This window comes from Bos indicus x Bos taurus, chromosome 4 (assembly GCF_003369695.1).
Source record: "Bos indicus x Bos taurus breed Angus x Brahman F1 hybrid chromosome 4, Bos_hybrid_MaternalHap_v2.0, whole genome shotgun sequence".
In the NCBI taxonomy this organism is placed as follows: Eukaryota; Metazoa; Chordata; class Mammalia; order Artiodactyla; family Bovidae; genus Bos; species Bos indicus x Bos taurus.
The window spans coordinates 87,393,724-87,421,199 of NC_040079.1; the positions used below are offsets into that span (position 1 = coordinate 87,393,724).

The following is a 27,476-nucleotide window of genomic DNA, read 5'->3' on the forward strand; positions in this document are numbered from 1 at the left end:
CGGCCGCGTGACGCGTTTTCAAATCTTCAACCGCCGCAGCCCAGTCGTTTTTGCTTTTCCTCTTCCTTCTCCGCGCTCTGGGGCCGGATTCGGCCCCGGAAACCAAGCCAGCGGGCGCGGCATCTCTACTGCGTGGGTGTGGTGGCCCGCGGAAGGGGAAAGGCGACCGGCGGGTCAACGGACCTCGAAGAAGCCGAGTTTTCGCGGCGGCCCGGGGCAACACCCTCTCCCAACCCAGCATGTAGGTGTTGGGCGGCTGCCATGAACTCCGGAGCCATGAGGATCCACAGCAAAGGACATTTTCAGGGTAGGAAGCCCCTCCTCCGTTTGCAGTCCCTTTAATCCTTTCCTCCCCTCCTGGTTCCATTGTTGATTCTAAAGAGTTCTCGCCCTGGGGCTCTCTGCTGTTCTGCCTGACATGTGCGTCCTGCTCTGTGGCCTGAAGGAAGGCACGGTTCAGGGAGCAGAGGGATCTCGCCCCCAAATTCCTCGTCGTATGGTCGATTATAAAACGAGAAGACAGTGTGCGGACCCGGGAGCCCGCCGGGGCTCCCACAGATGCTGCGACCCTTGGAGGCTGCAGATCGAGCCTCGGTTTAAAAGCAGATGTGTTCGGGGCTTTTCGCTTCCTGATTAAATTGCGGATTTTTGGTCTTGTGAAGTTGAAGCAAAGTATTTTATTTCAAACACACCTTTGCTGTTTTCAACATTATAAACAGAAATAAAAGCAAACTCTCATTTTCAGGCACTTGTTAAGTAGTCCGGCCTCCAAGTGTTTCTTCCTAATATATAGTGTGTGTGTGTTTATGTACAGTATGTATACATGGTCTCCTACTATAAACAGATTTGAGTTCTTTAATTTTTAAGCAGCTGTTTGTAGCTTAGATCTGTTTTCAAAAGAAAGAATGAAATAAATGGTGATTTGGTTCTTCAAGTGGACCGTTAAGTTTTTTTAATATACACTGACTCTACATGAAACTTAACCTTGAGCAGTCAGGAACCTTTGAGGACTAGGTCAGTACCAGTTTTGAGTGTTCAACAGAATGCCAGAAGCTCAGTATTTGTTGAGTAAATACTCCATGGAGTTTACATCCTATGAAAACTTTGAAATTGGTTTTATATAGTTCTATGCCTTAATGCATAAAACAGGATTAAATGCATGAATATTTCCTGCAAATCAGTTCCTATGAACAATAAACGTTTTGTGACATACAGTATCTGTTTAAAGACTATTTTGCCATTATCCTAAGTGACACTACAGAGGAAATATATTAAAATGTTAATGCTGAATTAGTAGGATTATATTTTTCCCTCTGTGATATGATTATTACATAAATTATTTTTAAACAGTAGGTGATGGACAGGGAGGCCTGGCATGCTGCAATTCATGGCGTCGCAAAGAGTCGGACACGACTGAGCGACTGAACTGAACTGAAAAATTTTCTGTCTGCATAAAGCATGATCTAATTCTAATTTTTTAAACAACAGGTGGAATCCAAGTTAAAAATGAAAAAAACCGACCATCTTTGAAATCTCTGAAAACTGATAACAAACCAGAAAAATCCAAATATAAACCTCTCTGGGGTAAAGTATTTTACATTGACTTACCTTCTGTCACCACATCTGAAAAACTGCAAAAGGACATTAAGGATCTGGGAGGGGTAAGTCAAATCCATGCACTTTGACCAAAAAGAAAAACTTTCTAACTTATAATCATTTAAAATTTTTCTTTTGGAAAAAAAAGGTATAACCATATAGCACCAGGGGCTTCCCTGATGACTCAAAAGATAAAGAATCTGCCTGCAATGCAGGAGACGCAAGTTCAATACCTGGGTAGGGGAGATCCTTTGGAGAAGGGAATGGCTACCTACTTCAGTATTCTTGCCTGGAGAATTCCATGGCCAGAGGAGCCTGGAGGGCTATACAGTCGAGGGTCACAACGAATTGGACACAACTGAGCAACTAACACTTTCACTGTTTACCAAGCTTAAATTTTTTATCATCTGTTTATCATTAATGCAAAGTCATGTAACTTCGGAAACCTGACAGAACTTTCAGGTTTCTATCTGGTGTAAAGTTCACAGTGTGAAAAATGAGACACCCTTGTCCTGGAGGAACTGCTGATTGCCTTTTCATTGTAATGTTGGGATGTCCTTCAAATGGCAGGAGCTCTTTGATTGTGATTATTAGGAAGCTAAATATAAATAAGATGGTATTTAGAGAACAAGGAAAACCTGTTTAAACCACAAAGATTTAAAGTTTCTTTTGACTGATACAGACTCAAAAGAATGAATGTCACTAAGGTACCACTTTTGGTTTATGAATATGGGAAATATGCTTCTTTCCTACGTTATACATTTGAGTATTAGAAAATTTGGATAAATTACAAGATTTTTTTAGGATTAAGGGCGATACTGGATAAATTTTGCCAAGGTTAAGATTTAATTTCCTGATTCTTCCTGCTGTACTTTGAGTTTGTCTTGGTTAGCATTTTTTAATATGAGAAGGCAATGGCACCCCACTCCAGTACTCTTGCCTGGAAAATCCCATGGACGGAGGAGCCTGGTGGGCTGCAGTCCATGGGGTCACTAGGAGTCGGACACGACTCAGCGACTTCACTTTCACTTTTTACTTTCCTGCATTGGAGAAGGAAATGGCAACCCACTCCAGTGTTCTTGCCTTGAGAATCCCAGGGACAGGGGAGCCTGGTGGGCTGCCGTCCATTGGGTCGCACAGAGCTGGACATTACTGAAGTGATTTAGCAGCAGCAGCATTTTTTAATAATATGAGTAAATCCTGCCATAATGAGAATAAAAATTTGCTGAACATGTAAGAGGTTTTTTGGAACTATTTACTGATATTTTACTTATTCTGTCTTTGAAAAACTATTCTACTGTTTTGCTGTTTTCTTAGACTAAAACATTGTCACACACTTGTCATAGTAGTAGCATGTTATCAGAATAACCATATGACTGCATTCCTAAAGGTTATGTTTTGTAACCTAGCACCTTTAAATAAAGGATCCTTTCATTTTAAAAAGTAAGTACTCAAGTGTTCAGAGAAGTTAAGTGACTGGCTCAGGGTAGAATCAGCCTAATTTCCAGACTCACATGCTATTGCACCATTCTGTTCCTCTAGAATCCATGGCTACAGTGGAAAAACTCATTAACCCTACTGATGTAAATCAGTAATTTTAGATTTGCGTTTTTAGCAGTGGAGCCCTTCAAACAAAATCATGTTAAGAAGACCAATGTATAAAGCCACTGCTCTAGCTAAAAGAGCAGTACAGAAGCTCTCATCCCTATAGCAGTTCCTGAGACACTTGCAAGAACCAAATTTTGAGTTAACTTATACATTAGATAATAGTTGAGAGTTGATTTTATCAAATTTTCATCCTAAAATGGTTTGAAGTAGGCCAATGAAATGAAGAGCGTATTTCCCCAGAGCTGTGGATTTTGCACTGAATTTGATTATTCTTTAATTTCTCTTAAAAACTTTTAAATCAAATTCTGATCTCCCCAACACACTACCTTTCCAATAATTCATTGATGTCATGATTTCTGTCCCTAGCACAGTACTGTTTCTATCACTGAAAAAGACTGTTAAGATCTCAAATGTGAACTATAAAGGAACTTTGACCTCCATACACTTAAGTTTTAAGATTCAACTCTAAGAAATAGTTCGATAGATATTCCTTGAAAAGATTATGCTTACTATTTTTATAATTACTTAAATCCTTTATCCATTTGTAATTTATCCTGCCTCAGGCTATTAACAGTGTTAGTCTGTTTTAAAATGGTCTATGCATTTTTTTCTCTCATCTTAATGAAAACATCTGGTTCAGTCGCTCAGTCATGTCCGATTCTTTGCAACCCCGTGGACTGCAGCACACCAGGCTTCCCTGTCCATCACCAACTCCCAGAGCTTGCTTAGACCCATGTCCATTGAGTCAGTGAAAACATCTACATACACTTTTTATTTGGAGAATACACTTCTGAAAATTAAACCACTGAGAGCACATCAGGAAAGTCTGACATAATGGGAAAATATCTTTAATAGTGGAAAGGAAGACTGCTATTGCAAAACCATCCATATAAAGGCCTATGTCTAAACAGTGTGGGCTAAAATAAGAGAGTTGGGAAAGAAAAGAGATATAGGGTCAGATACCTTACCATATCATGGACTTGAGGATAAAGTTACTTGTTTTTGATGTTCAGTGTAACCTTTGAGTCATTAGAAAATAAATTTTGAGTTTACACTTTTAAAGACCTAGATTCAATAATAGCTAATAAAGACTGACAAAACTAAGTTAATGGTACAGGACCCAGTATTAAGTATTTTGGTAGATTCAAAAATGAATCTGATACCTAGTCCACCTGCAATTTCTAATCAAGTAGAGATGGCATTGTTACAATTGTTATATAACAATGTTAAAAGGGAAAGATTATTTCCAACTGAGGAACCTTGGAGGCCATTATATGGACACAATTTGAACTCAGCTTTGAAGATTGATTATGATTTGAGCATATGGAAATTCATTCAGAAATTATTCCACCAGTGTTTCCCATATGGTAGCACTTTTTAAGATGACAGGGATGCAAAAATTAGATGTAGTCTAATCCTCTATGAATTCTCAGCCTATAGGAACATCAGACGCCTAAATAAATAAATTGCAGTATAGCACTGTCAGTGCTTTATCAGAAATTATGTAGAAATTGCCATTAGAATACAGAAATGGAAATTATTAACTCTGCCTTTTACAATTTATAGCAATGATAAAGTTTGAGCTGAATCTTGAAAGCCTAGTAGGAATATACCAGGTAGAATGAACGAACTAAATAGAAGAAAGAGCATACATAAAATATATGTATGTGTGGTTTGAGCAGCTATTAATAATAGAGTATGACTTGATCTTGGGATTTAGATGGGGGAAATAGCAAGAAACAATGTTACATTGGGACCAGACTATGAAAGATATTTTGTTCACTACTAAAGAGTTACAAGAGGTGTAGGAAATGGAAAACCAAAGGAAATGTGGGTACTAGCATAATGAGTCAGACACGACTGAGCGACTTCACTTTCACTTTTTACTTTCATGCATTGGAGAAGGAAATGGCAACCCACTCCAGTGTTCTTGCCTGGAGAATCCCAGGGACAGGGAAGCCTGGTGGGCTGCTGTCTATGGGGTCGCAGCGAGTCCAACACGACTGAAGTGACTTAGCAGCAGCAGCATAATGACAGACATACAAACCAATACAATAGAAGAGAGAAACCAGAAATCCTCTCATAGTCACCTGATTTTCATCAAGGTTGCCAAGACCATTCAATGGGGAAAGGATAATCTTTTCAACAAATGCTAGGAAAACTGAATATCAACATGCAGAAGAATAAAGTTGTACCCTTACTGTACATTATATGATGCAGTTAATTAAAAATGGATCAAGATCTAAAACGTAAGAGCTAAAACCCATAGAGGAAAGTATTGGGGAAAATCTTAATGGTATTAGATTTGGCATTGATTCCTTGACTATCATACCAAAAACACAGACAACAAATGAAAAAAAAGATAAATTCGACTTAATAAAAATGAGGTTTTGTGCATCAGAGGACTACTGTCAAGAGTAAAAAAGACAGCCCACATAATGAGAGAGAAAAATTTTGCAACTTTTTTCTGTTTGCAATATCTGTTGATGGATTAATATCCAAACTATAAAGAGTACAACTCAACAAAAATCAACTCAGTTCAAAAATGAGGCAACGACTTGAGTAGACCTTTCTCTAAAGAAGATATATATAAATGGCCAATAAGCACAAGAAAAGATGTGCCACATCACTATTCAGTTCAGTTCAGTCGCTCAGTGGTGACCGACTCTTTGCAACCCCATGAATTGCAGCACGCCAGGCCTCCCTGTCCATCACCAACTCCCGGAGTCTACCCAAACCCATGTCCATCCAGTCAGTGATGCCATCCAGCCATCTCATCCTCTGTCGTCCCCTTCTCCTCCTGCCCCCAATCCCTCCCAGCATCAGAGTTTTTTCCAATGAGTCAACTCTTCACATGAGGTGGCCAAAGTACTGGAGTTTCAGTTTTAGCATCAGTCCTTCCAAAGAACACCCAGGACTGATCTCCTTTAGAATGGACTGGTTGGATCTCCTTGAAGTCCAAGGGACTCTCAAGAGTCTTCTCCAACACCACACTTCAAAAGCATCAATTCTTCGGTGCTCAGCTTTCTTCACAGTCCAACTCTCACATCCATACATGACTACCGGAAAAACCATAGCCTTGACTAGATGGACCTTTGTTGGCGAAGTAATGTCTCTGCTTTTGAATATGCTATCTAGGTTGGTCATAACTTTCCTTCCAAGGAGTAGGTGTCTTTTAATTTCATGGCTGCAGTCAGCATCTGCAGTGATTTTGGAGCCCAAAAAAATAAAGGGAAATGCAAATCAAGACCCCAGTAAGACAGACATAGAAAACCAACTTAAAATTAAACAACAAGTTACTACTGTATAGCACAGGAACTATATTCAGTATTTTGTAATATACTATAATAGAAAAGAATATGAAAAAGAATATATATATGAATGTGTAACTGAATCACTTTGCTGTACACCACACACTAACACAACATTGTAAATTAACTATATGTCAGTCCAAAGAAGCAGTGTGTTACCACCTCACATCCATTAGGACAGCGACTGTCAACATAGGTGTCAGTGAGGATGTAGAGAAACTGGGACCCTTGTGCACTGTCAGATTGTAAAATGGTGCAACTACTATGGAAAACATGTTGTTTCCTCAAAATAATAAAGAAAGGAATTATTATGTTCAAGCAATTCCACTTCTGGGTATATATCCAAAAGAACTGAAAGCATCTTGAAGAGATAATTTATATACCCATGTCCAGAACAGCATTACTCATAGTAACCAAAAGGTGGGGGAAAAAAACAGATATTAATAAGCAGATGAATGGGTAAATGTGGTTTATACGTACAGTTCAGTCGCTTAGTTGTGTCGGACTCTTTGCGACCCCATGGACTGCAGCATGCCAGGCTTCCCTGTTCATCACCAGCTCCTGGAGCTTACTCAAACTCATGTCCATTGAGTCGGTGATGCCATCCAACCATCTCATCCTCTGTCGTCCCATTCTCCTCCTGCCTTCAATCTTTCCCAGCATCAGGGTCTTTTCAAATGGGTCAGCTCTTCGCATCAGATGGCCAAAATATTGGATGTTCAGCTTCAGCATCAGTCCTTCCAATGAATATTCAGGACTGATCTCCTTTAGGATGGACTGGTTGGATCTCCTTGCAGTCCAAGGGACTCTCAAGAGTCTTCTCCAACACCACAGTTCAAAAGCATCAATTCTTCGGTGCTCAGCTTTCTTTCTAGTCCCACACATCCATACACGACTACTGGAAAAACCATAGCTTTAATTAGACGGACCTTTGTTGGCAAAGTAATGTCTCTTCTTTTTAATATGCTGTCTAGGTCATAGCTTTTATTCCAAGGAGCAAGTGTCTTTTCATTTCCTGGCTACAGTCACCATCTGCAGTGATTTTGGAGACCAAAAAAGTAAAGTCTGTCACTGTTTCTGTTGTTTCCCCATCTATTGGCCATGAAGTGATGGGACCAGATGCCATGATGTTCGTTTTCTGAATGTTGGGTTTTAATCCAACTTTTTCACTCTACTCTTTCACTTTCAACAAGAGGCTCTTTAGTTCTTTGCTTTTAGCCTTAAGAGTGGTGTCATCTGCATGTCTGAGGTTATTGATACTTCTCCCAGCAATCTTGATTCCAGCTTGTGCTTCATCCAGTATAGCATTTCTCATGATGTACTCTGTATATAAGTTAAATAAGCAGGGTGACAATATACATCCTTGACGTACTACTTTCCCAATTTGGAATCAGTCTGTTGTTTCATGTCCAGTTGTAACTGTTGCTTCTTGATCTGCATACAGATTTTTCAGGAGACAGTTTAGGTGATATGGTAGTCCCATCTCTTGAAGAATTTTCCAGTTTGTTGTGATCCAGACAGTCAAAGGCTTTGGCATAGTCAATAAAGCAGAAATAGATGTTTTTCTGAAACTCTCTTGCTTTTTTGATAATCAAAAGGATGTTGACAATTAGATCTCTGGTTCCTCTCCCTTTTCTAAATCCAGCTTGAACATACGGAAGTTTTCTGTTCACGTACTGTTAAAGGCTAGCTTGGAGAATTTTGAGCGTTATTTGCTAGCATGTGATATGAGTGCAGTTGTGCAGTCGTTTGAACATTCTTTGGCATTGCCTTTCTTTGGGATTAGAATGAAAACTGACGTTTTCCAGTCCTGTGGCCACTGCTGAGTTTTCCAAATGTGCTGGCATATTGAGTGCAGCACTTTCACAGCATCATCTTTTAGGATTTGAAATAGCTCAACTGGATTTCCATCACCTCCACTAGCTTTGTTGGTAGTGATGCTTCCTAAGGCCCACTTGACTTTGCATTCCAAGATGTCTGGCTCTAGGTGAGTGATCACACCGTTGTGGTTGGAATATTATTCAACACTGAGAAGGTATGGAATTCTGTTCCATGCTACATCATGGGCAAACCTTGAAAACACTGTTACATGAAATAAATCAGACCCAAAAAGATAACTACAGGATTCTACTTATATGAACTACCTAGAATTGTCAAGAGACTTCCTTGATGGCTCAGCAATGAATCCATCTGCAATGCAGGAGATATGGGTTTGATCCCTGTGTGGGGGAGATCCCTTGGAGAAGGAAATGGCAACCCACTCCAGTATTCTTGCCTGGGAAATCCCATGGACAGAGAAGTCTGGCTGATTACAGCCCATCGGGTCATAAATGAGTTGGACACAACTTAGTGACTAACCAATGACAGAATTGTCAGATTCACAGAAATAGGAAGTAGAGATTAAAAGAGATAAAAAGGCTGGTGGGAGGGGTAATGGGGAGTTACTGTTCAGTGGGTACAGTTTCAGCTTACAATGATGATCAAGTTCTAGAAATCAATAGTTCAGTTCAGTTGCTCAGTTGTGACCAACTCCTTTGCTGTTCATCACCAACTCCCAGAGTTTACTCAAACTCAGGTCCATCAAGTCAGTAATGCCATCCAACCATCTCATCCTCTGTCATCCCCTTCTCCCGCCTTCAGTCTTTCCCAGCATCGGGGTCTTTTCCAGTGAGTCAGTTCTTCCCATTAGGTGGCCAAAGCTTCAGCTTCAGCATCGGTTCTTCCAATGAATATTCAGGACTAATTTCCTTTAGGATGGACTAGTTGGATCTCCTTGCAGTCCAAGGGACTCTCTTCTCCAGCACCACAGTTCAAAAGCATCAATTCTTCGGTGCTCAGCTTTCTTCACAGTCCAACTCTCACATCCATACATGACTACTAGAAAAACCATAGCAATGACTGAATGGACCTTTGTTGGCCAAGTAATGTTTCTGCTTTTTAATATGCTGTCTAGGTTGGTCATAGCTTTTCTTCCAAGGAGCAAGTGTCTTTTAATTTCATGGCTGCAGTCACCATCTGCAGTGATTTTGGAGCCCCAAAAAATAGTCTGTCACTTTTTCCATTGTTTCCCCATCTATTGGCCATGAGGTGATGGGACCAGATGCCATGATCTTAATTGATAATGGGATGGTTATTAAAACATTGTGAATGTACTCAATGTCACTCTATTGTACACTCAAAAATGGTCTAAAAGGAAAATATTGTTAAATATTTTATCACAGTTTTTTTGGGTTTTTTTTAAAACGTGGGAGATTGGGCTTCTCTTGAAAAACTGGGACTTCTGTTAGTGTGAGGGCCCACATATTTATGAAAAAAAATTTTTTTAAAAGTATTTGATATGTAATTGTTCATTTGCATTCTTGATGACCCTTGTAGGCATTTGAGTTTGTAATCCTTGGCATATATAAATGTACTTTATTTACTGGTGATGAAAATGTTATTCAGAAAAGGACGTAGTGATTTGTATTTAACCAAGGCAGCTGCTGGTCTTAGCGACAAATTCTATGTAATGCTTAGATGAAATTAAGTCATTATTACATAGTTTGTTTCACTTTTATTATCCTCATTTATGTTGTGAGATGCTGTAGAAATTAGATACAGCTGTTTAAAATATTTTTAGCTTCATTTATGCAAATAGTTAATTTTCCTACCTTTGAATGGGAGTGATTTTCAGCATTGACTTTGGTATATGTGTTTATTAATTCAGGCAGTGGTTTTCAGACTAGGGAAATTCTCTTCAAAATAGTCATACACTCTTAAGGGTAAAGGTTTCCTATCTTTTAATAGTTTCTCTTATGGAAAGATATTATAACTTTATGAGTTTGAATTGTGCTGTCCATTACTGTAGCCATTAGCCAATTGGCTACTGAAATTTAAGGTAACTAAAATTAACCAGGTTAAAATTCATTTGCTCAATCACATTACATTTCAAGTACTCCATGTGGCAATGGCTACCATATTGAACAATGGTGATAAAGAACATTTCCATCATTACAATGCATTCTACTGGACAGTTCTGCTTTAGAGCATCAACGTGAATCAGAATACCTGTGTTCACACAACATTATATATCAGCTATACGTCAATTTAAAAAAATTTTTTTAAGGTTAAGAAAAAAATACCTTTATTCAAGTTCCTTTATGACTGGCGTAACCTCAGGTAGGTGCCTTCACTTCTCTTCTATTTTCTTCTCCAGTACCATGGGTTATGTGGATTAAACTAATTATTATATATAAACTACATGCTGTTCTTGGGTTGTTAGAACTCTCCTTGTACTTTCTCAGGACTCAAGGCGCAGAATAATACAGCATAGAAATTTAGAAAATATTGAATATGTTTCAGATTGACATTTCCTATTGTGCCTAGCATATGAAACAGTTAATGGTTTATATGAGTTCCTTAAAAATATTTTTTTTTCCTTTAGCGAGTTGAAGAATTTCTCAGCAAAGATATCAGTTATCTTATTTCAAATAAAAAGGAAGCTAAATTTGCACAAACCTTGGGACGAATCTCTCCTATACCAAGTCCAGAATCTGCGAATACTGCGGAAACCACATCACCTCATCCCAGCCATGATGGAAGTTCATTTAAGTCTCCAGATACAGTAAGTCTCTTAAATATGCTTTGAGACTCTGAAAGGCTATGCATGAGTGAGTGAAAGTTGCTCAGTTGTGTCCGACTCATTGCCACCCCATGGACTCTACAGTCCATGGAATTCTCCAGGCCAGAATACTGGAGTGGGTAGCCTATCCCTTCTCCAGCAGACCTTCCCGACCCAGGAATCGAACCAGGGTCTACAGCATTGCAGGTGGATTCTTTACCAATTGAGCTATGAGGGAAGCCCCTGAAAGTCTATAGGATGTTATAATTAAGAGTGGGCTGACAGCAGAGTTCACCTAGGTAGAATAATATCTACATTAAGTGTATCTACATTAAATGTGGCTTTCTAGTTGTCCATAAGGCTGCTGTTGTATATAGAATGGTGATTTTTTTCTCCTAATAATACTTATATAGTCCTACTCCAGGGGGCTTCCCAGGTGGTGCAATGGTAAAGAATCTGCCAGCCAATGCAGGAAACACAGGTTCACACCCTGGGTTGGGAAGATCCCCTAGAGGAGGAAATGGCAACCTACTCCAATATTCTTGCCTGGAAAATTCCATGGACAGAGGAGCCTGGCAGGCTACCTACAGTACATGGGGTGGCACAGAATTGGACATGACTGGTTGACTGAGCACAATCATACTCTGATTCCTAAAATACACCCTTGCATTTAGTGATGACTTATGTTTAGAGTAATTTACAACTAAAAGATGACAGCAGGTCATTTTTTTAAAGAAGGAATAGACGCCTTTTGTTTGTTTCAGAGCATGGTAAACAAACAGTAGCCCAGGGGCCAAATCCAGCCTGCTGCCGATTTTTTTATAGCGTGCAAGCTAGGCATGTACATTTTCAAATGGTTATGGGGACATTCAAAAAGAATACTTTGTGACAATTGGCAGTTATATGAAATTCAAATTTCATTGTTCATAAATAAAAGTTTTATTGGAATACAGACATACCCATTCATATAGGTATTGACTGATTGCTTTACTGCTATAAAAGTAGAGTGGGATAGTTGCAACAGAGACTATATGGCCTGCAGAGTCATATGAACATGTACTGTCTGGCCCTTTAAAGAAAAAGTTTGCCAGCCCCTGGTCTAGATTTACTGACATCACTTCAGTTCAGTCGCTCAGTCGTGTCTGACTTCTTTGTGACCCCATGGACTGCAGCACGCCAGGCTTCTCTGCCCATCACCAACTCCTGGAGTTTACTCAAACTCATGTCCATCCAGTCGGTGATGTCATCCAACCATCTCATCCTCTGTTGTCCCCTTCTCCTCCTGCGTTCAGTCACATCACTACCACTCAGTTGTCAGTAAGTTGTAAGATACAGTGAAGGGTAAATTAAATTGATTTAATTGGTTAGGAAAAGCAGAAGAGATTGGAAAAATACTGTTTATCTCATTTTTAAATTGAAATTAATTAAATAATTTTAAATATCGTCCCCATTTACCTCATGTAGCCATTTGGGAAGCAGGGACACCTGGAGGCAGGGAAGAACAGGTAAGAGAAATGAGTTACACAAGAGAAATCACTTGGGAAAAAAGAGACAAATATATAGAAGAAAAAAGTCAAAGAAGGAGAGACCTAGGAAGCCTCATACATTCTTTCAGTTCCTGCTTTTTTTGAGGAACAAGGTTGTATAACCGTGACTAGTTCCAAATTAGTTGCTGCTGATAGCATTTCAACTAATTTTCCTAATGTCTTATTTAAAACTGAAGCTGTGTAAAAACCAATATATCCAGTCTACTCATATCATTAGGTCTTCAGTTAAACAAGAAATTAAAAATGTAAACTTACATTTAATTACAGACGGAATCTCAAATCAGTCTATTTTATTTTTCACGTTGAATAACATTTACTACAGAACTGACCTTGGATCTCATTCAGCTGAGTTCAGTTGCTCTACTTAAAAAAGAAGAAACAAACTTTTTCATCAGAAATCTAATTGCAAACAAAGACTGTAAGGGGATCAGTTTTTACCATATATTTATTACGCTGATGGTAATTAAGACTTGTGTAAATAAAATGTATGTATTTTAAAGCTCATGTTTATATTAAAATTCATTTTTAAATTTTATCTACTTTTGCTCATTTTGTCTTTTTAAAATTTTTTCCAGTAAGGCACTATGTATAACTATAGTTTGGTTGTTCTTTGGTCTTTCTATAGGTGTGTTTGAGCAGAGGAAAATTATTAGTTGAAAAAGCTATCAAGGACCATGTAAGTAGGAATTTTTTTTAAATTCACAGTGTTTATTCTGTTACTAGAAACTGAAATATAAAATAGAGATGTTTCTGAAATCTTTTCCTCATTTTTAATAGAAAAAGCCTAAATATCAGCATGTGTCTTGTTTTATGCTTTTCATGAAGTAACACCTCCATCTTGTGGCCTTTTAAAGTATTACTGGACACTTCTGAAGCTTGTGGCATTCTGTGATTTAAAACAAAATAATTTCTTGAAACTATTAACTGTAAGGCTACAGGGTACATTGTCAAGAATATCAGAGTGTATTAATCAGGAATGGTTTTAGAAATTCCAGAAGGAAAAACTGCTGTCCTTATGGTTATTATAATTGTGTAGGGTCTGTTCTGAATAACCATAAGTGATATTAAACTTCAATAATATTTTTAATTTAGCTCATTTAAAATAGTAATTTCCTAGAAAACCTGTCAAACTTTTTTTTTTTAACAGGACTTTATTCCTTCAAACAGTATATTATCTAATGCCTTATCATGGGGAGTAAAAATTCTTCATATTGATGGTAAGGATTTTATTACTGTTTTTGACAGTATTTGCTCTAAGTGTCTATCTGTCTCTTGCTTCCTAATTTTAGATAGTGAGAGTTTTAATAGTAAGACATACCTGTAACATTAATTCTTTCATCTAAACTTAGTACAATTTTAAGAAAGTAGCAGTGTTTAACTGCAAAGGCAAAAATGCTAATCTTAAACCCTTCTTTCTTTTAAAAAAGACATTAGATATTACATTGAACAAAGGAAAAAGGAATTGTATTTACTCAAGAAGTCAAGCACTTCTGCAAGAGATGTGGTATGTTATTTTCCTTAATTTTTAAACTAATTAGAGAAAATGATTAAGCTTGGTTTTTAGTTATGTATCTATAAACTTTTTTGCCAAGTGGAAAATATTACTGCCAGAATATACGAGGGGTAATCATGTATACTGTATACATATTCTGTTATCTGAATAAATTATTGCCTATCACTTTAGGATTTACTCATACGGTGAAAGTTGTTTCAGGGATGGTTGGCATAGTTTTATTTTCTTCTTTGATGGCTCCTACCGCTAAGTCGATTCAGTTGTGTCCGACTCTGTGACCCCATAGACGGCAGCCCACCAGGCTTCCCCGTCCCTGGGATTCTCCAGGCAAAAACACTGGAGTGGGTTGCCATTTCCTCTTTGATGGCTACTGGAGCCAAAAGAACAGATATTTTTGTTCATTCTGAAAGAAAACACCATGACTGACATATTGCATGAGAAGCTCCTAATGTGTATAATACACTCCTTTCAGGAACACAAATAAGGAGGCTTACTTATCAAGTTCTCTAATTTCTGTCATATAGTATGACTATCTGGCCTAACCTCAAAATATTTGTTAAACAAGTGTGTTGGGCATTAACGTCTGTTAGACCTAATGCTCTACATCTTCCGTTTCTTCTCTCTTGACTAGCTTCCTTGACAAAGCCTCTGTATAGAATCATGCCTTCATGATCCTTTAAAACAATAAATACAACAAAAACTTCCTTGACCTCACATCCCTACCTACTATTTAATCTTTATATCATCCAGGCATTTGACATTTCCACTTTTACACTTCCCATTCACTTTTCAACCTGTACTACTGACCAATTTGGCATTTCAGGTGTGCACTTTTTAAAAACCAGTCATATTGGTTCTCTCAGCTACTGTTCACTTCCTCCTTGAACTTATTTTCATCTGGAACTTCTCTCATCCCTTTGCTTTCTCATAGTTGTCATATCTCACAACATTCTTTTGTGGTCTGGTTTTTTTTCACTCAATTGTTAAATGAATCTAAATGGTAAATAAATTTTATAGAAGAATGTATATAAAGACATGAAGCCATATGTAAGATGGCATGTTTGGAAAATTTTCTGTAGTATAATACAACCTGATCTTTGAGTGTGAAAGTGATAAATGAAGCTAGAAAGGTTAGTAGGTTAAGATAGGTCTTTGAACACTACGTAGAGTTAGATTTTATTTTTAAGAGTTTGGAACATGACTGAGAAATAACTAATAGAAGAGGAACCTGGTTGGATAGCTATTTTGGAAGGATCCTGTGATAGCCAATTAACGATATTTCCTTGCAAGACTGATCATTTTACTCTCATAGTTCTACCTTTTCCAAAATGCAGTAGAGTTGGAAATCATACAGTCTTTAGCCTTTTCAGATTGGCTTCTTCACTTACTAATAGGCATTTAAAGTTCCTCCATATTGTTTTGTTACTTGATAGCTTATTTCCTTTTGTTGCTGAATATTCCACCGTCTGGATGTGCCACAATTTACCCATTTACTTTCTGAAAGACATCTTGGTTGCTTCCAAGTTTGGCTGCCTGTGGCACCTTTACAGCTGCAGTGTCTTAACTGGGGTCCACTCTCATGTCAAAACTGAGGGAAAAAAGAAAGAGGAAATAATACAGGGATTCCCTTTGTACTCTTTACTGGCTCTTTGTAGCCAAAAAGATGAGGTTTGTATAGGAGTTACAGCCACTGACTCTGCTATTGCTGCCAATCTCAGGACTAGAGGTCCATTCTTCAAGAAGCATTGCAAGAGAAAAGAGAGTAGGAGAATAGAAAATATATCCCCCATCCCCTTACCCTTAAAGATAATTTTGACTTCCTTCTGCAGTACACCTACTTTTGTTTACTTTTAGTCCTCAAGTAGTAGTTCATTGAATTTTGTCCAGTTTTTATTGTCATCACTTCATATGGGGAGTGACCATATAGAATATATTCCATCTTGACTAGAATTAACAGGCTAATAAATTTTTTAATAATTCTTTGATGAGTTTATCACAAAGGTTTTGCTGAATAAGGACATAAAAATAATTAACATGACTATTTTTAGATTATTCTTTTAACCATGCTTTTTCATTATTGGTTGATTTCTTTCTGTGAAGGTAAAAACCAATTATAGCTAAAATGCAAGGTATGTGTTGGGTGTACTGTAAAAGTAAGCTTGGGTTACTAAGTTCCATACCAGTGGTTAAGATCTTTAATTCTTGAATCATCTTTGTTTCCTTTCATTTCTTTGGTTGAACTGATTTTAAAAAGCAGCTTTTTCTCGTTTTTTTCCCCCCATGAAACTACAGTAATCAGCCTTCCTTTATATAGTTCTTTTTCTATATGGTTTTTTAATTTTAAGGATATTGAACAGTTGTAGTACCTGTTTTCCCTTTTCAAGCCCAGTGTTTTCACTATATATCTATATTTCCCCCCACCTCTCCAGGGGAAGAGAGTAGGTGTTGGCACTCAGAAAACAAAAAGTAGGTATTTTGATTTTCTTAAGTGTGCATGTTTTGCTAGAAAATAGAACAAACTTAAAAAGTCTACTGAAAAATCATGTAACCAACCCTTTAAATGACTTATTCAGTGGGTTGGTAGCCTTTTACCCTATGGCTGTCTGGTGAAGCCTGCGGGCTTTTGTTGGAATAATTTTTTATACATTTTTAATTCATCATATTACTAAGAAAATAAATGATATTGAAATTCAGTTATCAGAATATTTTTCAGTGTACAATAGTTATATACTTGTTTTTATTACACATTAAAAAGTTCTACCAGAGATTATAATTTCTACTGTAATTCGGTTTTTAAATGATGAGTGTAAATGATGCCTTGAAATATTTGTAGTAACTAATATGATATGGAAATGTTCAACTGGTATCAAAATTAGAAGCACTGCTAATACTACTGTGTCCCTTAGTTATGTGCAGAATTGGAGGAAATGTTGAATTTCGGTTAGAGACTAGTGAACATGAAATTCAAAATTTCCTGTTTTTAGCTCAAAATTCTCCTGAATTCTACTTATAGATCCTTTGAGGGATTGATTCAGTTTAAGAATTTCAGAATATAGACAGAGAGTTTGTTATTTTGGAAATGGATTTATAATTATAAGATACCTTACCTGAAGCTGAAAATTTCAAACTGAAATGAAATGGGTAATGGATACATAGTTGGATTATTTTAGCCCAAGAAGTTTTGTTAAAAAATTTTTAAAAATTCTGGATTTGTAAGTACCTAATATCATACTTTATATATTCCCAAGCAGGTAGACTCAAAAAGCCTTTTGTAAAGGTGGAAGATATGAGCCAGTAAGTATCTTGAATTCAATCTGTATGATTTAAAAGGAGAAAATATTTGATTAAAGGAGAAAATCTAATTAAGCTATTTCCACTAATACTCTTAGGTCCCTTTATGTTAGATTTACATGATACTAATATGCACGTGGCACAGTTTCAAAAAGGAGCATTAGGGCAGCAATGGAGCAGACATAGAGAACAGACCTATGGACACGGTAGGAGGAGAGGAGGGAGAAAGGGAGATCTATGGAGAGAGTAACAGGAATTTACAGTACCATATGTAAAACAGATAGCCAATGGGAATTTGCTGTATGACTCAGGGAACTCAAACGGGGCCTCTGAGACAGGCTGAAGGGTGGGGCTGGGAAGGAGGTCCAGAAGGGAGGGGACATGGGTGTACCTATGGCTGATTCTTGTTGATGTATGACAGAAAACCACAAAATTCTGTAAAGCAATTATCCTTCAATTTAAAATTTTTTAAAAAGCATTAATTACTTTGTGTTTGAGGACTGAATTTAGTTTCAGTAGGTTTTAGATAATAATTACTTAAAAATATAGTTTAGAGCAACCATGAGACCAACTCATTTTTCAGTACTTCAAATAACCCTTCTCTGGCTGAATGTAATACCATACAATTTAGTTAAAGATTTACTTAAAGATTGCATTTACATTTTGGAAAAAGAAATTATTAGTTACTACTTGGAAATGTAAAATCTGACTATAACATCTAAGTTGATAGTTTTCTTAAACTCATTCTGAACCTCTGTAACATAATCTTAATGAAGACTACAGACATAAGTAAATTAATTTGGCATGGGAGAATTAGATTTCTCTTAACATTCTACTACTCATTTAGACACATGTGATTAATTCTCTTAGGTACTCACTGAGGTGATAAAGATGCATTGAACACTTTTTATTAAATGTTCTGCTGTGACAGAAAAGTACAATTTAAAATTAGGCCTAGAGAAGCATCAATAAGTAGAAAGACAGTCCATGTTCATGGATTGGAAGACTTATTTTTAAGATGTCAGTACTACCCAAAGTGATCTACAGATTCAGTGTGGTCCCTATCAAAATCCCAATGACTGTTGTTATAGAAAGAGAAAAATCCATCCTAAAGTTCATATGGAATCTCAAGGGACCCTGAACACCCAAAGTAATTTTGAAAATGAAGAACAGAGTTGGAGGTCTATACTTCCTGATGTCAAACTTACTACAAAGCTGTAGTAATCAAAACAGTTCAGTACTGACATATAGACAGATGTATGAACCAATGAAATAGAAGAAAGAGCCCCAAAGCAAATCTTAATATGATCACATGATTGTGGACTAGGGTGCCAAGAGCATTCAGTAGGGCAAGGACAGTCTTTTTAATAAATGAAATTGAGAATACTAGATAGCAACATGCAGAGAAGAATGAAGTTGAACTCTTACTTTATGCAATATATAATATTAACTCAAAATGAATCAGAGACCTAAAACTATAAAGCTTTTGGGTAAAAAACCATGAGTAAGCTTTATGACATTGGAATTGGTGCTGATTTCTTGGATATGACACTAAAAGCAGAAGCAAAAAGAACTAAATTTTACTACATCAAAAGTACAAATTTCTGTGCCCAAAGAACCCAACACAATGAGAAGGCAACCTATGGAAAGGGAGAAGAAAGTTGCAAATAATGTATCTAATAAGATGTTACTATAAAGAACAACAGAAAGTCAAATGACCCAGTTGAAAAAGGGGCAAAGTTCATACATTGATTCAGAGATATACAAATTACCAACAGGCATATGAAAAGATGTTCAACATTACTAATCATTAGAGAAATGCAAATCAAAACCACAGTAAGAAATCGGTGAAGTTGCTTAGTCGTGTCCGACTCTTTGCGACTCCATAGGCTGTAGACCGCCAGGCTCCTCGGTCCATGGGATTTTCCAGGCAACAATACTGGAGTGGGTTGCCATTTCCTTCTCCAAAGAAATCTAATACCTCACAACTATTAGGATGGCTACTGTTTTGAAAAGAAAAAATGAGTGTTGGTGAAGATGTGGAGATACTGGAACTCTTGTGCACTATTGGTAGGATTATAAAATAGTGTAACCACTTAGGAAAACCATATAGAGATTTCTCAAAAATTCTGAACTGTATGATCCATGAATTCCACTTCCGAGTATATATATCCAAAAGAAACACACAGTTTTGAAGAAGTACTTGCACATGCATGCAGCGCTACACTATTCACAATAGCCAAGAGGCAGAAGCAACCAAAATTTGTTCATCAACAGATGAATGGATAATATGGTATATATATATACAATGGAATATTGCTATGCTTAGCCTTGCTCAGTCATGTCTGATTCTCTGCAACCCCATGGACTGTAGCCCACCAGGTTCCTCTGTCCATGGAAATCTCCAGGCAAGAATACTGGAGTGGGTTGCCATTCCCTTTTCCAGGGGATCTTCCCAACCCAGAGATCAAACCCAGGTCTCCCACATTGCAGACAGATTCTTTACCATCTGAGCCACCAGGGAAGCTCCCAATGGAATATTATTCAACTTTAAAAAGGAATGAAATTTTGATACATACCACAATATGGATAAACTCTGAAGACATTGTGCTTAATGAAATAAGAGGAAATTACTGCATGATTCTATCTAATGAGATACCTAGTGTAGTCAGATTCATAGAAACAAAGTAAAATAGAATGGTGCTTGTCAAGGGCTGGTGGAGAAGGGAGAATAAAGAGTTACTTATTTTATATGTGGATTCAAAGTTTCAGTTTTGAAAGATGAAGAAAGCTATAGATATGAACAGGTGTTAAGAATCTAAAAATATTGTGGATATATTTAATACAAGGGAAAATGAAGAGTTACTTATTTTGTTATATATGGATACAAAGTTTCAGTTTTGAAAGATGAAAGCTTTAGATATGAACAGGTGTTAAGAATCTGAAAACATTGTGAATATACTTAATACAACTGAATTGTGTTCTTAAAAATAGTAAATATTTGGAATCAAGATTGCCAGGAGAAATATCAATAACCTCAGATATGCAGATGACACCACCCTTATGGCAGAAAGTGAAGAGGAACTAAAAAGCCTCTTGATGAAAGTCAAAGAGGAGAGTGAAAAAGTTGGCTTAAAGCTCAACATTCAGAAAGCTAAGATCATAGCATCTGGTCCCATCACTTCATGGGAAATAGATGGGGAAACAGTGGAAACAGTGTCAGACTTTATTTTTCTGGGCTCCAAAATCATTGCAGGTGGTGATTGCAGCCATGAAATTAAAAGATGCTTACTCCTTGGAAGGAAAGTTATGACCAACCTAGATAGCATATTCAAAAGCCAGAGACATTACTTTGCCAACAAAGGTCCATCTAGTCAAGGCTATGGTTTTTCCAGTAGTCATGTATGGATGTGAGAGTTGGACTGTGAAGAAAGCTGAGCACTGAAGAATTGATGCTTTCGAACTGTGGTGTTGGAGAAGACTCTTGAGAGTCCCTTGGACTGCAAGGAGATCCAACCAGTCCATTCTAGAGGAGATCAGTCCTGGGTGTTATTTGGAAGGAATGATGCTAAAACTGAAACTCCAGTACTTTGGCCACCTCATGCGAAGAGTTGACACATTGGAAAAGACTGATGCTGGGAGGGATTGGGGACAAGAGGAGAAGGGGATGACAGAGGATGAGATAGCTAGATGGCATCACCGACTCGATGGACATGAGTTTGAGTGAACTCCAGGAGTTGGTGATGGACAGGGAGGCCTGGCGTGCTGCAATTCAAAGGGTCGCAAAGAGTCGGACACGACTGAGCAACTGAACTGAACTGAACTGAAAGATAGTAAGTTTTAATTGATTTCTATTGTTTCAGACTTCAGAGGAATTATATGATTTTAAAATATAAGACTTAAAGCATGTTTTCTTTCATCATAAAGATTCTCATGTGTTTGTTTTTTAACTCTTTTAGGCTTTATAGGCCATTTTATCTTCAGCTGACCAATATGCCTTTTATAAACTATTCTATTCAGAAGCCCTCCAGCCCATTTGATGTAGAGAAGCCATCTAGCACCCAAAAGCAAACTCAAGTTAAACTAAGGTTGGTTTTACCTTCAAGCAGTTTTTAATCTTTTTAATAAATACTTTAAATAATTCATTTAATGCTGTGGGGGGGGGTGTATGTGTGAGTGATCACTATTAAGGTTTCTCCTTTGGATATTTTTCATGCCCCTTTGCTAGATTTAAAGTCTGAATTTTTTTCATTGTGTCACATTTAGACACTTTAGATTGGGGTTTGAGAGGAGAAGCTAAAAAATACTTAAAAATTATTAAAATACATTGTTTCTCTTCAGTGATGAGATAATTCTCCTGAATAATCATTAAATTCTCATTTTGCTTATTTTCTTAAAAAGAAAAATGGTTAGAAGTATTTGTTTATATAAATCTCTGCAGATTATAGCAGATGTTGTTTAAAGTCTAGGACTGTAAATTTTTTTTTAAGTATTCCCTGTGTTCAGTAGTTAATCTTTTACCATGTATTTCTATCAGGATCCAAACAGATGGTGATAAATGTGGTGGAATTCCAGTTCAATTCCAGTTAAAAGAGAAGAAAAAAAAGGGATATTGTGAATGTTGCTTGCAGAAATATGAAGATCTTGACATTGTAAATATGATTTTGTATTCAGGGGGTTGATGTTTCCAGAACTATGAATAATATCTGCTGTATAAATTTTAGCTTATTCTTTTGATTGTGGTTGGTAGCTTCGTAATTATGAAGTAGCATATACTTCTTTTTGATAGAATTATCTTATATTTTAAGAACCCCAACTGGGGAAATATATATTGCAAAGTCATTTTTATCCAGTCAACAAATATTTATTGAGCGGTTACTGTGTACCAATCACTGCTCTGAGTGAAAAGCATCATACAAAAGAGACCAATTCCTGACCCTCGTGAAGATACATTCTGTGGAAGGGGAGGAGAAAGAGGTAACCGTAGGATAAAAGAATAGTGAGGCATATATAGAGAACATTACATCAGTGCTATGAGAAAGCAGGAATAGAAGATCTTGCTGTTTATTTAGATTAGACAAGGAATTACTAATTGATAAGGTGATATCTGAGTAGAGACCTGTGTGACTTTGAGGGGACAGACTTGTGAATGTTGAAATAAGCAATGCAGAAATGGTAAAGTAAACTGATGGGATCAAAGAACAGATATTGGTGGACTAAACAATGGTAGCAGAAGTGGTCAGACATGGTGAGACTGTGGATGTGATTTAAGGCCAAGGAGGCTTGCTAATTGATTGGATGTTGGGAGAGACAGAGGAGATGAAGGGCCATGGCTGTGAAGTGCAGTATTTCAGTCCTTAGCAATTTACAAATGGGCAAGAGATCTACTAATGGGAGGATGAGAAGAAAGTGGAGACTTTTTTTTGCAATAGCAGAAAGAGAAATAGATGAAAATGTATGTGGTCTGAAGAGAAGATGGGAACAATTACATTTGTAAACTGATAAAAAAAAAAAAAAGCAAAAGAACTTTGGATCCAGGCTAGCCCAGGTTTGAATCCTGGCTTCCTGCCTCTGTGACTTTAGACAATACCTGGCACTGTGCTTGTTAAATATTAGCTGTTATTGTTTGAATGTTAATTTTTAAAATAATAGTTAGGTCTGTTTTGGTACTTGGTTTTGGTAGAAGATAGTGGGAACGTTGAGAAAAAGTACTTGAAATATCTGATTCATAAACTATACCTCTGTCTTCAGACTCTAAATTGAATTTAGACTCTAAATTGAATTTATAAATTGTTTTATAACAGAAGTTTGTGTCACATTTTTGTGTTCAGTTTATCTAATAAAGGAGGAAAATAGTTTTAAATTATTTTTAATCAAAAGCTGAACTTTCTCAAAAATATTTCGTCTAAGTTTTATCTCAATACACTGAATTTGTTGACTTTGTTCTTGACCACCCTTAAAATGAAGAAGGCCGTCTCGGTACTCTCTGTCATAAGTACTGGGTAATTGAGATTATTTGCTTATCTCAAAAATGTTGTTTTTATTCCCAGCATTAGTTGTACTTTTTTTCTTTTTAATTTATCTTCTAGATTCTTATTTTGGGTTCTTATATGTTAAATAACATTTCATGTATTTTAATATTTTATAAGCTTTACCTAACTTACTACTTGGTGGTAATTATATAAGGATAAAATAATGTAGTAAAGAGAAGTCTTTCCAAAAATATTAGCATACTCTAAATGCTCATAGCATACTCTAAATGCTCAGTGTTTCTGTTTTTCTTCAGCTTTATTTCATTTTCTGATGTAACTCCCTCATTTTCAGTTCCCTTAAAACCACAAATTCATTAGTACTTGATTCTTCTCATTGGAAAATGGAAGACTGAAAACCAAAGTAGTTTTAGTGGTTTCTGAGAGATAACTTTTATTCTACTTATTTTAAGTTCTGATAAAGGATATTTCTTTGGAGTAGTTATTAGAAACTTAATTTTAAGTGCAAGAAAATATTAGAAAACCTGAACAAAAAAGTATCTATTGCTTTTAAAATATAATTATTATATACTTTTTTGTTTTAGCATCTTCTGAGTGAGCAACACAGAAACTTTGCACAGAGTAATCACTATCAAGTTGTTGATGACATTATATCTAAGTTAGTTTTTGACTTTGTGGAGTACGAAAGGGACATGCCTAAAAAGAAAAGGTAATTTATCAACCTAAGTTTTAAGACTATCAGACTATTAAACTAAAAATAAATCCAAAGTTTTCTGTTCTTAGAAGGATTATAATTTCAGGATATAAATATGGTTAAGAACTGATTACTTCCACCACCAAAAGTGCTTACCTTAGATTACTTTTAAGGCTCTCTTCTTAAGAGTATAGTCAAAAAGAGGAGTTGGCAAAAAATACAGAGAATTGTTTGACGCTTTGTGAACCACAAGATGTCTATTGCAGCTACTCAGCTTTGCCTCTGTACAATGAAAGCAGCCACAGACAGTAAAGTAAATGAGTATGGCTATGTTCCAGTAAAACTTTATTTAAAAAATAGGTGGCACACTAGATAGATTTGGCCCCTCATCTAGACCATCTCCTTGGACTCAAAAAATAGAACTTTTTGTTATTCTTAAGGAGTTTTAAGAAATTCTTCTACTTCTGTTAAGTCTTCTTTATACTTTTACTAGATATTTCTGCTCTGCTTGCTGATAAAAGTTGTGTCAGTACCTTTAATAAGTATTAAGTGAATACAGTGCTGTTCAATATACAGTAACTGTACATTGACAAACTAAGCCTCATTAAGTTTATACCAATAAATCTAAAATTTTTAAAAATGCTTTCATGTGGATATACCCTAGAATTGGTAATAATGCAGTAGGTTGTTTACTCCTTATATCTGTTTCTAGACCAATCATAAATGCATAAAGACTACTAAACATCGTATTTCTGCAACATTCAGAATGACTGCTCATGATTGATTTAATAGAATATTTGGGGAGGAAGCATATCTTCAACTATTAAAACGTATATAGGCTATGGTAAGAATGTGGAATTTCCTAAAAACATTCTGCAGCAAAATTATACACTAGTACTTATACATCAACTGGTTATTCCATAATCAGTTATCTTATTACCTGCACAATTTTTATCTCTACAGGCAAGTCACCTAAACATCTCTGGACTTTCAAAGGAGAGAGTGGTGTTGGACTAGTGTTTTTATATTTTATATCCTCCATTTGTTCAAGAGGAGTCTTAAGTGAAAGTATCAAAATAAGTAGAAAAGGAAGCCTTCTGGTTTTGAAGGGGCAGTTGGACTTCTGTATTTTTCTTTGTTATCTATGACATGTATAACAAAACATAATTAGTGAGCTGTTGTAACCACATGGCTCAGTGGTAAAGAATCTACCTGCCAATGCAGGAGACATGGGTTCAAGCCCTGGATTGGGAAGATTCCCTGGAGGAGGAAATGGCAACCCACTCCAGTATTCTTGCCTAGGAAATCCCATAAACAGAGGAGCCTGGCAGGCTACAGTCCATGGGGTCACAAAGAGTAGGATATTGAGCACACATACACAATACAAAATAGCATCTCAAGAATATTAAGAGGCTCTATGAAGAAGAGAGTTCCAGGTCAAATATGTGTATGAAACTTAAGGACTACTAATTTAATAAATCAAAACATGGAAGAAAATTTTTAAGATAATAAAAAAATTAGGAGCAGACCCAAATCCCTTCACCATCATCTTTCCTTGGTTTATATGGTCAAAGCAGTTTTAAATACCAAGTTCAAGATACTGCTTGCCTGTGGTAGAAAGTGGAAGAATGTGGATAAGGAGTGGCACACTAGAGTTTTCAGCTATATCTGTAAAGTTTCATTACTTCAAAAACATCTAAAGCAAATTTGGCTAAAGGTTAAGAGTTCTATATTTTTGTAATGTTTTCTTAATTAAATTTCATAAACAGGTTTAAAAGATACTCAAAGAGTTTTGATAGCAATTATTTTAATTTTTTTCTTTTTTTTTTCCTTTGAAGAATAAAATACAGTGTTGGATCCCTTTCTCCTATTATTGCAAATATTGTGAAAAGGTCTGGAACTAAAGAGCTGAAATTGCTGCATAATTCTCAGAAAGACTCCAGGGAAAATGTACATATGATGGAGCAGGGTTTCCTATATAAAGAACCTGTTCGGGAACCTGAACAAAAGTTTGTGTCTTCTTCAGAACATACCCTCCGCCGTTCTAGTGAACTGAGAGAACTTGATGATAAAACATCTCATAAATGTTCCATGTTAAATCCAGCTGAAAATAACATAAAACAAAATTTTACACCTCTGCCTCCATGTAAAAGTAAACAAGAATACATTCTTGATGTTTCTGAACACAAATTAATTTTAAATGAAAGTGACTTAGAAGTAAAGGTAGATCACTGTCCATGTAGGCCACAGACATCTATACAAGTTTCTAATTTCAATACAGATGATAGCGCATCTCAACGGAAACAAAAGTTAGATACTGTGCTTTTTCCAGCAAAGCATCTGAAAGAAAAGAACCTTTATTCGGTATTTCATCATGATTGTGACCTGTTAGCAATAAACCGTTCACAGGAGCACCTGACAATTTGGGCAGAAATTCCATCTGAAAGCCCTCCTGAGGAACCCAACACGTGTGACATCAAGAGTACGGATAGTTTGCCTTCTGGTAAAATCTGTCGGAAAGTGAAAATACCATTAGGAAGAAATAAAAAAGAAAACCTGGAACCAAATGTAGAGTTAGATAAAAAAAGAACTGAATTTCTTACTACACAAGAAAACAGAGTTTGTAGCTCACCAGTAAAATCTCTACTGGATTTATTTCAGACTAGTGAAGAGAAATCAGAATTTTTGGGTTTCACAAGCTATACTGAAAAGAATAATATATGTGATGTTTTAGATATTTTGGAAGAGGAAAATTCAAATCTGTTAACAATGTTTTTCTCTTCCCCTTCAACTTCTACATTTACTGGCTTTTAGGTTTAAAATAAATGCCTTTCAGAAGCAATGTAGATCATATTCTTGACATTTTTATAAATATGTATAAAAATTCTTAGTTTGGGGAATGGGGGTTTGCCAGTTTTGTTTACAGAACCAAATGTAAATATTAACAATAAAAGTGATTTTGCATTTTTCTATAGAATTGCATACCTATTTTAGAAAAAATGGAATAAACTTGTGACTCTACATACTGTGTTCATAATTGTTTTCTAAGAATTATGAATAGTGAATTTGCTTTATGTCAGTGAAAACTAATTTCAAGTAAAATTTTGAGAATTTGAAAATTTAGCATTATAAATTAGGTACACTGGTTTTATGTATTGTCTATTAAAAGATTTCCATAATATTGCTTTTAAAAACCTCATTTTCACACGAAACACACAAAAAAAAGTATTTCAGTGTCTTGAGTTCTAGAAATCATTATTACCAGAAACATTGACATGTGAAGGTGAACTTGGTGGACCATGCTTGGGTGCTGGCACTGAGGAGTT

General features: G+C 36.4%; 1 protein-coding gene across 2 annotated transcripts; it reads left to right on the top strand.

The window, feature by feature from the left end:
- On the top strand, positions 1 to 27,173 carry DBF4 (DBF4 zinc finger). 2 transcript variants are annotated; one of them, XM_027539909.1, is made up of 12 exons: positions 1 to 307; positions 1,489 to 1,661; positions 10,939 to 11,118; positions 13,288 to 13,338; positions 13,810 to 13,879; positions 14,090 to 14,166; positions 16,605 to 16,641; positions 17,424 to 17,469; positions 21,426 to 21,554; positions 22,004 to 22,118; positions 24,041 to 24,165; positions 25,989 to 27,173. In XM_027539909.1, exons 1-12 carry the CDS (start codon positions 262 to 264, stop codon positions 26,962 to 26,964), a joined length of 2,025 nt encoding a protein of 674 aa, XP_027395710.1. In that variant the 5' UTR covers positions 1 to 261; the 3' UTR covers positions 26,965 to 27,173. The 2 variants fall into 2 exon arrangements, with proteins under 2 accessions (XP_027395710.1, XP_027395711.1); XM_027539910.1 differs by having other exon boundaries at positions 17,427 to 17,469.
- The last annotated feature ends 303 nt before the right edge of the window (positions 27,174 to 27,476 follow it).